The 14843-nt window shown below is 43.8% G+C and overlaps 1 protein-coding gene across 4 annotated transcripts in view; it reads right to left on the reverse strand.

Annotated features, from left to right (window-relative positions):
- Positions 1-2067: 2067 nt before the first annotated feature.
- Cht10 (Chitinase 10) overlaps positions 2068-14843 on the reverse strand; it is an 85074-nt gene continuing 72298 nt past the window's right edge. For all 4 annotated transcript variants that reach the window (XM_070133088.1, XM_070133090.1, XM_070133089.1 and 1 more), the window contains 21 exons: positions 14033-14168; positions 13526-13668; positions 12806-12991; positions 12210-12332; positions 11691-11946; positions 11215-11400; positions 10660-10871; positions 10234-10369; positions 9684-9826; positions 9083-9268; positions 8556-8681; positions 7746-7944; positions 7049-7266; positions 6458-6661; positions 6117-6285; positions 5536-5747; positions 5190-5325; positions 4864-5006; positions 4120-4305; positions 3665-3790; positions 2068-3461 (listed from right to left, as the gene is read on the reverse strand). In XM_070133088.1, coding sequence (XP_069989189.1) covers positions 3300-3461; positions 3665-3790; positions 4120-4305; positions 4864-5006; positions 5190-5325; positions 5536-5747; positions 6117-6285; positions 6458-6661; positions 7049-7266; positions 7746-7944; positions 8556-8681; positions 9083-9268; positions 9684-9826; positions 10234-10369; positions 10660-10871; positions 11215-11400; positions 11691-11946; positions 12210-12332; positions 12806-12991; positions 13526-13668; positions 14033-14168 — 3588 coding nt within the window. In that variant the 3' untranslated portion in view covers positions 2068-3299. The remainder of the gene's footprint in view (positions 3462-3664; positions 3791-4119; positions 4306-4863; positions 5007-5189; positions 5326-5535; positions 5748-6116; positions 6286-6457; positions 6662-7048; positions 7267-7745; positions 7945-8555; positions 8682-9082; positions 9269-9683; positions 9827-10233; positions 10370-10659; positions 10872-11214; positions 11401-11690; positions 11947-12209; positions 12333-12805; positions 12992-13525; positions 13669-14032; positions 14169-14843) is intronic.

A 14843-nucleotide genomic window follows, 5' to 3' on the forward strand; every position in this document is an offset into this window, starting at 1 on the left:
AGATATTGACAAACTGGAAAGAGTCCAAAGAGCGGCGACAAGATGGGCACCTACCCTAAGAGATCTGAGTTACGAAGACAGACTACAAAAATTATGAAGTACTACCTTGGAAAAAAGAAGGAAAAGGGGGGACATGATTATGCTTTTCAACTGCATTACAGGAAGAGTGAAGATAGATAAGAATGACTTTTTGATCTTGAACACAAGAAGAACGAGAGGACACAACAAAAAGTTGAAAGTAAAAAGAGGTGATAAAGATGTCAAAAAATATAGTTTCTCAAACAGAATTATTGAATCGTGGAACAGTCTCCCCAATCAAGTAGTGTGTGCCAAAACTGTGCATCAATTTAAAAAGTTATACGATAATTTAGATATAGCAGACGGGACCACCTGAGCATAGCTCTTCTCCCGTATTCAGATAGCTAGGTAAGAAAAACTAGGTAAGAACACACACACACACACTCACACACACACACACACACATATATATATATATATGGAAGAAAAACCCACAATGCACAAACTAGATTATTGAGGAAAGTGAGACAACAGTTTCGGAATCGTCCTCGATTCCATCTCCGACCCGAAGATAGAATCGGGGACGATTCACACACACACACACACACACACACACACACACACACACACATATATATATATATATATATATATATATATATATATATATATATATATATATATACATACACACACACACACACACACACACACACACACACACACACACACACACACCCACCCACCCACACACACACACACACACACACACACACACACACAGACACACACACACACATATATATATAAATATAAATATATATATATATATACATATATATATATATATATATATATATGTATATACATATATATATATATATACACAAAGATATATATATATATATATATATATATATATACATATACATATATATATATATATATATATATATATATATATATATATATATATATATATATATGTACAGGTATATATGAATGTATATTTGTCTGTGTGTGTGTGATTCTGCCTTCCCTGGTCCACATCTGAACCTCGCCTTCGGGCCAGGCCTCACCGTCCCGAAACACAAGAGCAACAACAACAGCAATAATAACAATAATGATAATATCATTATTATTGATAATGATATTGATGATCATTGTAATAATGATGATAGTTTTATCCAGGTGTGTATATCTTATTATCTAATTATCTAATAATTGATATTATCTAAGCGTAGAAAAAAATGTATATCTGAATTACTGTGTCGGTCTTGTTATTTATATTTGTTTACATTCCTTTTGGTTAACTTATTTCTCATGTTAGCGTTTTTTTTCCTCTATCCTCTTCTTAATTTCTTCCTCGTCATGTATGTACTTGTTCTTCCTTTGCTTATTTTTCATTTTCGTTTTACTTTCTCAATTCTTTTTATTGATTTGTGTGTTACTCTAGTCATTCTCTCTCTCTCTCTCTCTCCCAGCCATTCTTTTCCTTCCCTTTCCCTCACCGTCTCCGTATTCTCCCCTCCATCTCTCATTCCATCAATCCTTCCTATATCCTTTTCTCTCTCTCTCTCTCTCTCCCATCCCAATCTTTCTTTACCCTCTCTTTCATTCACTCTCTCTGTCCTTCTTTCTCTCCCATTCTTACTTTTCCCTCAACCTCTCTGTCTCCCCTCTCTCTCTCGCTCCCCATCATTCTTTCTTTCTTTCTTTCTCTCTCTCTCTCTCTCGCTCTCTATCTATCTTTCTCCCATTCTTTCCCTCACTCTCTCTGTCTTTTGTGTCTCCCCCTCCCCCTCCTCTCTCCCTTTCAATCATATATTTTTTTCAGTACCATGGTCTTGATGTTCATTCTTCCATGGTCATTATAAAGCACAGTGGATTTTCATCAGTAAATTCATGTCCTTTGATCTCCGCACACACACACACACACGCCCACACACACACCCACACACACACGCCCACACACACACGCACACACACGTGAACATTAAACCAATGCAGTTCATAATGGAACCAGAATAGGCGAAATAAAAACATATGGGATTTTATAACATTTTACTGATAAATAAGAATAGATAATGCCACAAGGCCAGACTCGTGGCCTAATAGGAGGACAATAATAAATCATAGTAATAATGATTAATCATTACAATGCTAATAATAATAATAATAATAATAATAATAATAAGAGACATAACATTGCGCGACACAGCATAGGTTTGGCACTGGCAGCAAAATGTAGATGTGTAGAGAGTAAATACACAAAGATATCAGTAATGATAACAATAATAACAAGAAGGAAATCTAAAATCATGCTTAGAAAAAAACACGATTTTTATTCCAATAAATTATCACTGGAGGGGTGAGCGGGGGAGAGGGGGGAGGGGGGAGGCACCAGACAGTGAGAGCCCGACTTTGAAACATCGCGTAGCATTTTTTTTTGTATTTATTTATTTTTTGTTTTTATTGTTTTTTTCTTTTGTGTTGCGCTCATTCTGATTCTCCTTTTTTATATTGCACTGCCGAGGCTGACGATCACGTCGAGGAGGAGAAAGAGGAGAAGGGAGAGAGGAGAAGAAGCCAAAGGGAAGCGGATGGAGGAAGAGGGAAGGGCGATGAGGGAGCCCCCAGCGAGGGACTCATTTCTCCTTCTCATTTCAATTTGAAACGACGTCGCCATTCCCTCTCGTCGCTCAGGTAGCAGAATCGTTAGCCTCTCCTGGATGAGCTAATTACAAACCTCAAGGCATAGCAGAGGTCGTCACGCAGAACTCCTTGTATGCCCCTTAGTGATGCACCGGGGGTTGCGGGGGGGAGGGAGGGAGAGGGAGGAAGGGGTGGCCCCAAGGAGGAAGGGTGTCTCCGATTAAGGTCTTGTGAATGCTCAAGTATGGTGACTTTTTTGTCATTTTTTGAAAGGTTCTTTATTTACAGATAAGTCGACTTTACTTCCTTCTTTTCTTTTTAAATTTGATATTGTCATTGAGGAATCTTTACATTTATGGTCACCTTGCTCGCCTCCACATTATGAAAACCTACAAGGCGCGAGTCCGCAGAACCAACACATTTCATTTCATTTCGACTGATATTCCCAGCATCTCCACAATTCCCTAAGACGCAGCAGATAAGCACTTTATCTAGTATCTCAGGATCCGATACAGCAGATCAGCATCGGCCGCCACATGTCCGATCGAGCGAGAACATTCGGCGAAATCGGATGTCTGCGTCCCTCCTTCGGGCTCGCTTCCCTCCCTCGCTTATTTTCCTCCTCCTTACATGTTGCACCTGGGATCTGGGTCGGGATGGCTCCTCAGGACTCTGTTGATGGTGCGGAGGAGCGGGTGGGGTTCGCAGCCGCAGCGGTTGCTGAAGTCGTCGAGGTCGAGGGCCCAGATCATGCCGCCGCCCAGACCCATCTTCTTGACCCACTCGGACTGGAAAAGAGACACGGGCACGGGTTAGTGGGCGAGGGACTCGTCCGTATATACTGAAAAAGCTCTGCTTATTTTACGGCGTTTTATGTACTGATACCTTTTTTATCATTATTTTCCCCCGAGAGCTAGGATATAACATAAGGCAGAAATAAAACAAAAGAGAGGAATTATTTGTATGACACAGGCAGAGAAAAACGTGTTACCTTGTATCGAATCATAGCGATGTCATCGTATCCGAACCACTGGTTTCCATTGTAGGCATAAGGACCCATTCTGCCTTCGGGATCTTTGACAACGGTGAAGCCACGGTTCAAGACGCGGTCGCAGATCTGCCACGAAGAAAAGATTGATGTCAAAATGTTGATATCAAAGTTTATGGAAATTCAAATAACCCTGACTAGCGTTAAAATTGAAAAGTTTCCACTTCGAATACAAAGATGATATAATGTATCATGCGTTTATTTCCTCTGAAGATTCTAAAGAACAAACACACCCTTATCACAACAAGGACATGAACAACAACCCACAACACACAACACAAAACCACACAATCCTCGAGAGACAAACGAGCACGAGAGTACAACAGACACCCACAGTACCCAAGCCCCTACGACGGGCACTAAATCCCAACGACCGTACACTCAGACAGACACTATACCTCGTAGTAGGCCAGGAAGCCGCCGGCCCTCGTGTACTCTCCTGCAGTGCCGCGTCCGTACGCCTTCTGGTTGAGTCCGTTGTCGGAGGCTGAGGCCAGGGAGAAGGACTGGCCGTAGAGGGGCATGCCCATGATCAGCTTCTTGCGGTCGGCGCCCTTCTCCATCCAGTAGTGGATGGTGAAGTTCTGTGGCGAAGAACGGGGGGGGGGGCGATTAGGATTGTTGTTATTGTTATTGCTAATACTGTCGCAAGTTTTCTGTTTCTTTTTATTGTTATTATGATCATTATCATTACTATTATTATTATTTTTATTATTAATATCATTTTTATTATCATAATTATCATTTTATCATTATTGTTATCATCATTACTATTATTATTAATGATACTATTATCACAATTGTTATTATCATCATCATCATCATCACTATCATTATTATCCTTATCGCAATCAGTTTTATTACTATTATTACCACTATCATCATTACTATCATGATTATTATATCATTATCATAATCTATATAATTATCATCCCCTTGTTTTGAGGTGTTGTGTCACTTTATTAGAATGGAAAAGAGCCATATCCATGTTTTAGATTATTTTTCCGCTGATTGATAAGAAATACCACGAAGAACAGGTAAATTTGAGTGAAAATAGGAATCTAATAAAAGAAATAAAAAAGAGGAGCTAAAATTATGTTAAAAGAAATATACAAATACGAAAGGAGAGAAAATAAACTTACAGAATTGAAGTATATGTTCTCGTCGTCAGGGTGGACATACATAGGAGCGACGTGACCTGTCTTCTTGTCCCAGTGGCCGTGGTAATCGTAGGTCATGACGGCGATCCAGTCCAGGTACCGGTTCAGAGCGGGGACATCGTAGCCTAAAGGGGGAGGGGGGGGGTTATGAGAGTGGCAGTCGGAAGCAATCGTCACTGGTTTTGTTATCTTTTTGTGTGCTGGTGTGTGCGTGCGCGATCATGTGCGCGCTTGTTTAACCTGCGTCCATGCATACCGTCTATATTTCATTTGTTATGACGTTTTTTTTTCTATATCAATATTCTTACCTGCGTCGATGACCTTGTTGCTCGGAGAGACGGCGGCGGAGAGGAGGAGGCCGTGGGGCTTGAAGGCGTAGTGCAGTTCCTTGATCCATTCGGCAAAGGCGGCCTTGTCGGAGGCGGGGCCCTTCTTGCAGTTCACCTGGGGGGGGGGGGGGGTGAGGGGATTAGGTAATGTGATTAAGTGTGATGAAATAGGCTTTCAGGTTGGAGGTTTAGGCTGTGTCAGTCTGATTGAAGAAAAACGAAAATTTACGTGATACTGAATGCATTTAATGATTATTTTGGGGGATACCCCATAAAATACGACTTGATGTGTTTTTTTTGTTAACGTTTTAGGGGATTCAATTACCTGCCAGCAGACGGGATATTCCCAGTCCAAATCGAGACCGTCGAAGTTGTGTGTCTTGATGAACTCAATAACGTGCTCGTTGAACCTCCTGCGAGCTTCGGGGTTGTTCACAAGGCGACTGTACTTGTCTCCGGCAGAGTCGTTCCAGCCTCCGATAGCGATGGTGACCTTGATGCCTCTCGCCCTCAGTGCGGTTACCTTCTCGTAGAACTCTGCGGGGACAAGCGCCACGTTTCAGTATCTATTGGTTCAAGGCTCGGGGCAGTAGAGCAAATGCAAGATGTATTTAGCTTGGGCGATAGAACTAGAAGATCACCATATAGCAGAATCTTTCAGCATGTGATCCCCCTTTCTCTTCGGGTGCACTGCACGATATCCTTGTATTACATTCCATATAAGATCATAAGGACCAAAACAGAGCCTGCCTGTGACCAAGCATTCAAAAGATAAATAAGGTAATAAAGTATAGCAAGAAATCAAGCAAATACAAACAAACTACATTTACAATGGCTAATGACTAATAACTCACACTTCCAAGAACTTGCCAACCATGGCTTATTCCTTGAAATCAATGTACTTACTGTTATCATAATCAGCCCAAGTGTCGTGGGGCTTAATGAGGAGCCGAGTGCCGTCCAGAACAGCGAAGCCGTATACAATATGAGTGCAGAGGTGTGGGTCAATGTCTTCAGGTCTGTACTTGCCGGCACTTTGTCGATACCAGGCCCAGTTGGTGAAGTAACATACCACCTGCGAAGGTAATACGCGTATTAATGTCTTCATTCATTGGTTTTATATTTAATCTCTATTCCTTCTCGTTACTCACGGCATTTACTAGATAATTTCTCCTTTCTACGGTATAATATATCCTAGGAAATAAACCGTCTCACAGCTGGGCGTGAACAGATATTTTTTCTCTCACCTTGTATCCTGTGTCCGGGATGATCGTTTCAATGTGAGTGGCGATGGTGGTGGTGGTCGGCTTGGAGGTGGTTGTCGGTCGCGGCCACCAGGGGTTGGTGGTGGTGGAGGTAGGGGTGGGGGCAGCGGTGGATTCGGGAGGGGAGGGTCCGGACGAGGAAGAGCCACCGGAGCAACCTGCATTGTCTGGCCAGTCGCAGCGGTCCTGTGCGAGTGAGAATGGTTATCATTAATATCTTTATTGTTGTTAGTGTGATAATATTTTTGTTGCTGTTATTGCTACTACTACTACTACTATCCTATTACTATATTATTTTTGTTGATGCTGCTATTGCTGCTACTACTACTACTACTATCCTATTACTATATTATTTTTGTTGATGCTGCTATTGCTGCTACTACTACTACTACTATCCTATTACTATATTATTTTTGTTGATGCTGCTATTGCTGCTACTACTACTACTACTATCCTATTACTATCTCTACTACACTTATAATCAGCATTCAACTTCTGCAGAGAATCATATTGTTCGTGAGTGCCTGCGAGTGACCCCCAAGAGAAGCCGAAACGCCTTTGCTCGAGCCCTACCTTGCCGTTCCAGTGCAGTCCGGCGTGGCACCTCTTCTCCTCGAACTTGCCGAAGACGCACACGTAGAAGATGTTGCAGTTGGTCGGGTGGCCGCGGCTCTCTCCGGTCTGGCACTCCGTCTGGCGGGAAGGACCGGGTGCCACCGTGTTGGGCTTCGGGGGCGGTGACGTCATCACGGCCACCGCAGTCGTCGTCTCCTCGCGCACGACGGTTATGCCTGGAGGGAGGGGGGGGAGGAGGGCTTAGAGGAGCTCATGGGGGGGGGGGGGAGTTAAGGGGATGGAACTCTGTCTCTCTGCCTATTTGATTATTTACCTTTTCCTTTGCTTGTCTGTTTTATCTATCGGTTCTTCAGTGATGATGGAGATTTATCTATCTATTCATATCAGTCTAAGGAAAAGAAGGAGGAGGAGGAGGAGGAGGAAGAGGAGAAGGAGAAGGAGGAGAAGAAGAAAAAGAAGAAGAGCTGGAGGAGGGAGGGAATAGGAAGAAGAGAAAAAATAAGAAAAGAAGAAAATAAAAAAGAAGAAAAAATAAAAAAGAAGAAAAAATAAAAAAGAAGAAACAGAGAAAAGGGACTAAAAGAAGAAAGGGAAGAAAATGAGAAAGATAAAGCAAAAGGAAAGAAGAAAACAAGAAGAAGCGAAAAGAAGGAACAAAGAAGAAGAAAGCCACGATGAAAACCGAGCACCGCACCTGGTTGGACAATGCCCATGGTGGGGGCGGCGCCTCCGAGCAGCGGGCAACCCGGGTCCGGCACGGGGATGTTCCTCAGTACGCGGTTGATCGTCCTGAGGAGAGGATGTGTCTCGCAGTCGCAGCGGTTCCTGAAGTCGTCGAGGTCGAGGGCCCAGATCATGCCGCCGCCAAGACCCATTTTCTTGATGTATTCGGACTGTTTGGGGGCGGAGAAAGGCGTTAGGGTTTCGTGGTCTTGGCGGAAGGTGCACATAAATGTTTCTTGTGTGTGGTATAGTTGATATTACTGAGAGCGACTGTTCTTTTTTATTTCATTATTATTATTATTATTATTATTATTATTATTATCATTATTATTATTATTATTGTTATTATTATTGTTATTATTATTATTTTACATTTAGAACAATAAGAATAAAAGGATTTTGCGCTCGTGGTCACCAAATATACAGACGCAAGCACATGCAAGTGGAAAATGTACAAATGTGTAGGCCTATTCACTTACGCATAAATACTACATACTGTTTGTACATACACGCACACACAAACACACACACACACACACACACACACACACACACACACACATGTGCATACACACATAAACACACACACACATATAAAAAGATTGAGTGGTAGATAAAAAGAAACAGGTAGACAGACAAAAAGTTACACATTCTCACACACAAATCAACCTACACCCACATACATTTCCACAAACACAAAGAAATAAAAACAACAACAAAAAAAAAAGGAGGAGAAGAAAAAGAAGGAGAAGAGAAGAAGAAAAAAATCCGCAGCACGCACCTTGTATCGGATAGTGTGGACGTCATCGAACCCGACCCACTGGTTGCCCTTGTAGGCGTAGGGGCCCATCGTGCCCTCGCTGTCCCGCACCACCGTCCAGCCGCCGCTCCTGATCTTGTAGCAGATCTGGGGAAGGGGGGGGGTTAGGTCTCGTTGGAGGGGCGCTCCGTGTGGTTTTGGGGGTGTTGATGTGTGTGTGTGTGTGTCTGTGTGTGTGTGTGTGTGTGTGTGTGTGTGTGTGTGTGTGTGTGTGTGTGTGTGTGTGTGTGTGTGTGTGTGTGTGTGTGTGTGTGTGTGTGTGTGTGTGTGTGTGTGTGTGTGTTTAAGTGTGTGTGTGTGTGTTTCGGTTGGGTTTGGGTGTGATATGTCGGTCTTATAGACGGTTCTGTAAGCATCATTTCCAATACCTTGACGACGAAATATGAACACACTTTTGCCCCTCACATTACCACCATCCTTATCTAACCTCACAGATTAATTCACATCTATGAATAAAAGAAGAAACTGTTAGGGCGTCTATCGCTTACCTCGTAGTAGGCCAAGAAACCGCGGGCACGAGTGTAACGTCCTGCTTCACCGCCTCCGTAGGACTTCTGCAGGAGGCCGTTGTCCTGGCTGCTGGCGAGGGTGAAGGACTGGCCGTACATGGGCATCCCGAGGACCAGCTTCTTCCTCTCGGCGCCCTTCTCGATCCAGTAGTGGATGGTGAAGTTCTGCAGGAGAGGGGGGGGGGGGTCAGAGGCTTGGGGAGGGCGAGGGTTTTTTGGATCGTCTCGACAGATTTGTTCCCGTTTTTTGGAGGATTAGTCAGTGACGTCATGTTGGATGTATAGTATGAATTGTTTAAGTAACGTGCTTGATTTTTAGTTATCATTGGAATAAAGAATATATCAACGACGTATCGCTGACTAACAGAAATATAGAAACACAGTTCTCCCTTAATAGGACAATGATAATAATAAAATACTAATAATGATAATATTGATAAAAACAAAGATAACAATACTACTAACTACAAATAATGATAATACTAATAATAAAAACAATACTACTGCAAATAATGATAATACTACTACTACTAAAAATAACATTATTAATAACAAATGATAAAAATGATAAGAAACTCACTGTGTTGAACGCTAAGTTCTCGTCCGTGGAGTGCGCATACATGGGGGCGACGTGACCTGTCTTCTTGTCCCACTGACCGTGGTAATCGTAGGTCATGACGGCGATCCAGTCCAGGTATTGGCTCAGAACCGGAACGTCGTAGCCTGCAGGTGGGACGAGAAGGGGTGAACGAAGTGAATGTCAGATGTTAATGTCTTTGTTATTATCAATATTGTTATTACGGTTATTGCGATTATCGTTACTAGTTATGTTAGCATTATCATCGTTGTTATTATGATCACAAGGTTTGTTGTTGTTTTGATTGTAATGATTATTACTATTATCATTATATCCTAAGATATGTAAGACATCCCAAGATATATAATATATCATTATATCATATTTTTTTCATAATAATAACGATAATAATGATAATAACAATCATTATTACCATTATGATTACTATTATGGTTATCTTCATCTATGACTTCCTCTACACAAATAAACACACAGGTAAAACAGTCATTCAGAAATGTTTGCAAAGGTACTTCAACATCGAGCAGGTCCTTACCGGCGTCAATGACCTTGTTGCTCGGGGACACGGCGGCCGAGAGCAGGAGGCCGTGGGGTTCGAAGGCCACCTTGAGCTCCCTCACCCAGGCGGAGAAGGCGTCCTTGTCGGAGGCGGGGCCCTTGTTGCAGTTCACCTGTGTGACGTTGGTGAGTGCAATCAGTGTTGGTTTATATTGTGTTGGTAGGGAAATGTATGTAAAAAGCTTGTATTTTCTTCTTCTATATGTGTAAACTTTTTTATTGCTCGGAAAATGTTATAGAGGACGTTGTTTCTTATTTTCTTCTTACTGATGCCGATTCATCCCCATAAAGGATTGTCTCAGTTAATGACAGACTGACACAAGACCGAAATCTCACCCAAGGGCAAAATTGGGACCACTCATTCACCCGCAAGCATAACCAGCAGACCGGCCTTTTCCCTTACCTGCCAGCACACGGGGTACTCCCAGTCGAGATCCAGACCGTCGAAGTTATTCTGCTGAATGAACTGAATAACGTGTTCATTGAACTTAGCCCGAGCAGCTGGGTCGTTCACAAGACGACTGTACTTATTGCCTGCAGAGTCGTTCCAGCCTCCGATAGCCACCAGGACCTTGACGCCCTGGGCCCTGAGGGCTGTCACGCGCTCGTAGAACTCTGAAAAGGGCCGTCGAGGGTGAGCACGCAAGTGGAGGCTTCTTTTCGCGCGTCGCTTAAGATTCTTGTCTTCGGATTTGCCTTTTTGCGAACACATGAACTGGGATGTTTTATGGATTGGATTGATAGATAGATAAACATAGTTATTGACTTTAACGGCTTATGAATTGAACAAACTGATCAGTAGATGAATAATCAATTATACAACATCGCAAAGTCGATGATAAGGGATGGATAAAAAGTATCCGACAGACATCTTGAAAGGAATATAAAAAAAATATAGACAAATAACGATAAAATATCTAAAGAAAATAGAAAATGAACAAACTTAACATGGACTCACTGTTATCAAAATCAGCCCATGTGTCGTGGGGTTTGATCAGGAGGTTGTTGCCGTTGAGGACCGCGAAGCCGTAGACGATGTGGGTGCAGAGGGAGGCGTCGATGTCGTCAGGAGTATACTTTCCTTCGCCAGGTCGGTACCAGGCCCAGTTGGTGAAGTAGCAGACCACCTTGTAGTCACCTGAGCCTGAAGGAGATTTGGAGGAGGGTTTGCTGTAGAGGTTTCTGGATATGGAGGTTTTCGTTTACTTTTTAATTTCGATATCACTTTTTTTAAGAGGAGGGAAGAGGATGTGATGCGGTGTTGTTAAGGACTGTTTGGGTGAAAGGCTAAATGTTCTAGCGCTTCGTGCCTGGCTGCCATGTACGAATCAAATACGTTATATATATTTGCTTTAGAAGAAAGGAAGTGATATACTGTATCAGTTTTACACCCATTTAAAGTGTATAGAATTCGAGAGACAGACTGGTACGCACCGCTTGGCTGTACGCTTTCAGGCTGAGTCGGGGTCGGCACTCTGCTCATCGGAGTCGTGTTCTCTGGCACTGGTACTGGCGGTGGTGCTACAGTCCCTGTGACGGAGGCATCACCAGCTCCTTTGGGCGGACCAAGCACTGCCTTAATGGTGTTCATGAGCGGGTGGGCGCCCTGTCCGCAGCGGTTCCTGAAGTCGTCGAGATCGAGGGCCCAGACCATGCCGCCCGCAAGACCCATTTCGCGGATGTATTGCGACTGTAAGGAAGAGGAGCCGTCGGTCAGTTGAAATGCTTGCGAATCTGTGCTTATATCCGCGTGCAAGATGGCATGCGGTTCATCAAACACTTAGATGGCTATATCCCCTCGCGGTAAAGCGGGAAAGGGGAATGGACTCACTGGAAATTCCATATGCAGTCGATTTTTTTTATACAAAAGAAAGTGGATAGCCAGCAGCGAGCTCTGTAATTACTGCTTTATTGTGACATTTACTTATTCCTAATATTTTTTTATTAATTTACCTTCCTCCTGATCGTTTCCACGTCGTCGAAGGATACCCATTGGTTTCCAGAGTAGGCGTAAGGACCCATTCTTCCCTCAGGATCCGTCACGACAGTCCAGCCTTGCTGAATGAAGTGACAGATCTGCAAAGAAAAATAAACCGTATTTGTTATCAGAATGAAATAGTATCTCATACGAAGAGAAAACGGGGAGTGTATTTTTTTACGCATTACATCTGTTCTGCGATGCCTGGAAGCGTATGGGAGATTCATCGTGTGTATATCATTTTTCGAAAGACTTGCATTCTTTGACATGAACAATACACCTGCACTTACCAAGGCACCTTAACTCACACACACACAAACCCACACATCCGCGGACGACACACACACACACACAGACCCACCTCTCATCGCCCTTATCTCCCACCCTCCTCTCTCACTCTCCTCCCCCATCCTCCTCTCTAACTCCCCTCCCCCACCGTCTCATCTCCCTCCCCTCCCCTATCCTCCTCTTTCACTCTCCTCCCCCACCCTCCTCTCCCACCCCCCTTCCCCTCCGTCCCCTCTCACTCCCCTCCCCCACCCTCCTCTCTCGCCCAGCCACAAATCCTCACCTCATAATACGCCAGGAATCCTCGCGCCCTCGTGAAAGGTCCCGCTTGCCCTCCGCTCCTCGCTGGGGAGTTGAGGCCGGTGTTCTTGGGGTCGTTGATGGAGAAGGACTGTCCGTACAGAGGCATTCCGAGGACCAGCTTGTTCTTGGCGGCGCCCTTCTCGATCCAGTAGCGGATGGCGAAGTCCTGCGGGCGGGGGGGAGGGTTAGTAGGTTTTGGGATTGATGGATTTCAATTGATCGATTTATATATGTATTTTTTGTTTTAGTGGTTCGTGACGTGGATTTTTCTATTTCATTTATTTATTTTTAAGGCTTGTTTCGTTTTCTTGTAGGTGTGTTAGAATATATTATTTATTGTTGCTTTCTATACTTGGCATTTAATTTCCTGAAGAGAAATCCATTTCTAAAGAAGGGTTTATTATCCTGTGTGATTGTTGGATTGTATGAGCTTGAATTATCTTTTATGTTTGGCATCTATTTACGTGGAGAGAAATCGTTTAATGCAACATTGATTTGCTTTAAGATCGTTGCACTAAATTAGTTCTTATGATATTCATTTTTTTTACGTCTGACATGTAATTATATCGTCGGGACTGGATTTTCAATAATGGTGTTTTGTGATATATTTTTTTCTTTTCTGTTCATCAAGTTATCTTTCTTTTTATCTTCCCTCTGGGCTATCCCCTTTTCTTCTCTGAAAACCACGACGACCACGTACCATGTTGAAATAGTCGTAGTCGTCTTCGGGGTGGTAGTACATAGGAGCGACGTGACCTGTCTTCTTGTCCCAGTGGCCGTGGAAGTCGTAGGTCATGACGGCGATCCAGTCCATGTACTGACTCAGGGTGGGGACGTCGTAGCCTGGAGAAAGGGGAGAAAGAGGGGACTTGGGTTATTTTGCTCTAAGAAGCATGGGTATATACATGCCCACACGGCCACACACACACACACACACACACACACACACACACACACTCTCTCTCTCTCTCTCTCTCACACACACACACACATAAACACACGGACACACACATAAACACACACACACACACACACACACACACACACACACACACACACACACACACACACACACACACACACACACACACACACACACACACACATATATATATATATATATATATATATATATATATATATATATATATATATATATATATATGTAATCTCAGACTCTTCTCCAGACAGAGAGACGGAGGCCCACCTGCGTCGATGACCTTCTTGCTGGGCGACACGGCGGCCGAGAGCAGGAGGCCGTGGGGCTTGAAGGCGGCGCTGAGTTCCTTGACCCACATGGCGAAGGCTTCCTTGTCGGAGGGCGGCCCCTTCTTGCAGTCGACCTGGGGGAGGGGTAGACGGGGGTGAGTGGGGATGGTACGGGAGGGGCGAGTGGGGGCAGTGGGGTAGGGATCGGTAGGGGAGGGAAGTGAGTGGGGGAAGGGAGACGGAGGGTGGGTGGGTAGGGCAGAATGGGTGGGTGGGTGTGAGTGGGGTAGAGGGGGTAAGTGGAGGGTGAAATAGGGAGGGGAAAAGGGGGTTGAGTGGGGAAGAGAGGGGTGGTGAAAGGAGCACTGTGGGATGCTTCAGATACTACTACAGCAGATTATGATAATTATGATGGTCGTAATGGAGATAACATTGACATTACTGCTAATGCCTGCTATTTGTAATAGTAGCGCTCGTTGAAGTAATACTAAAACAAAAAGGTAAACTACTGCTACTACTAAGAGAGAGAGAGAGAGAGAGAGAGAGAGAGATAGATAGATAGATAGATAGATAGAGAGAGAGAGAGAGAGAGAGAGAGAGAGAGAGAGAGAGAGAGAGAGAGAGAGAGAGAGAGAGAGAGAGAGAGAGAGAGAGAGAGAGAGAAACACAAAGCAGAGACAGAAACAGATAGAAATAGGTAAAATTTGAAAGTAAGAAAAAATAGCAAGAGGACCTAAGCCGAGAGCCCTAACCACGCCCACAGGACCCAAGCCAGGTCCCGCGGCGCCCCAAACAGCGAGCTCCTCCCA

Source organism: Penaeus vannamei, chromosome 18, assembly GCF_042767895.1.
Source record: "Penaeus vannamei isolate JL-2024 chromosome 18, ASM4276789v1, whole genome shotgun sequence".
Lineage (NCBI taxonomy): Eukaryota > Metazoa > Arthropoda > Malacostraca > Decapoda > Penaeidae > Penaeus > Penaeus vannamei.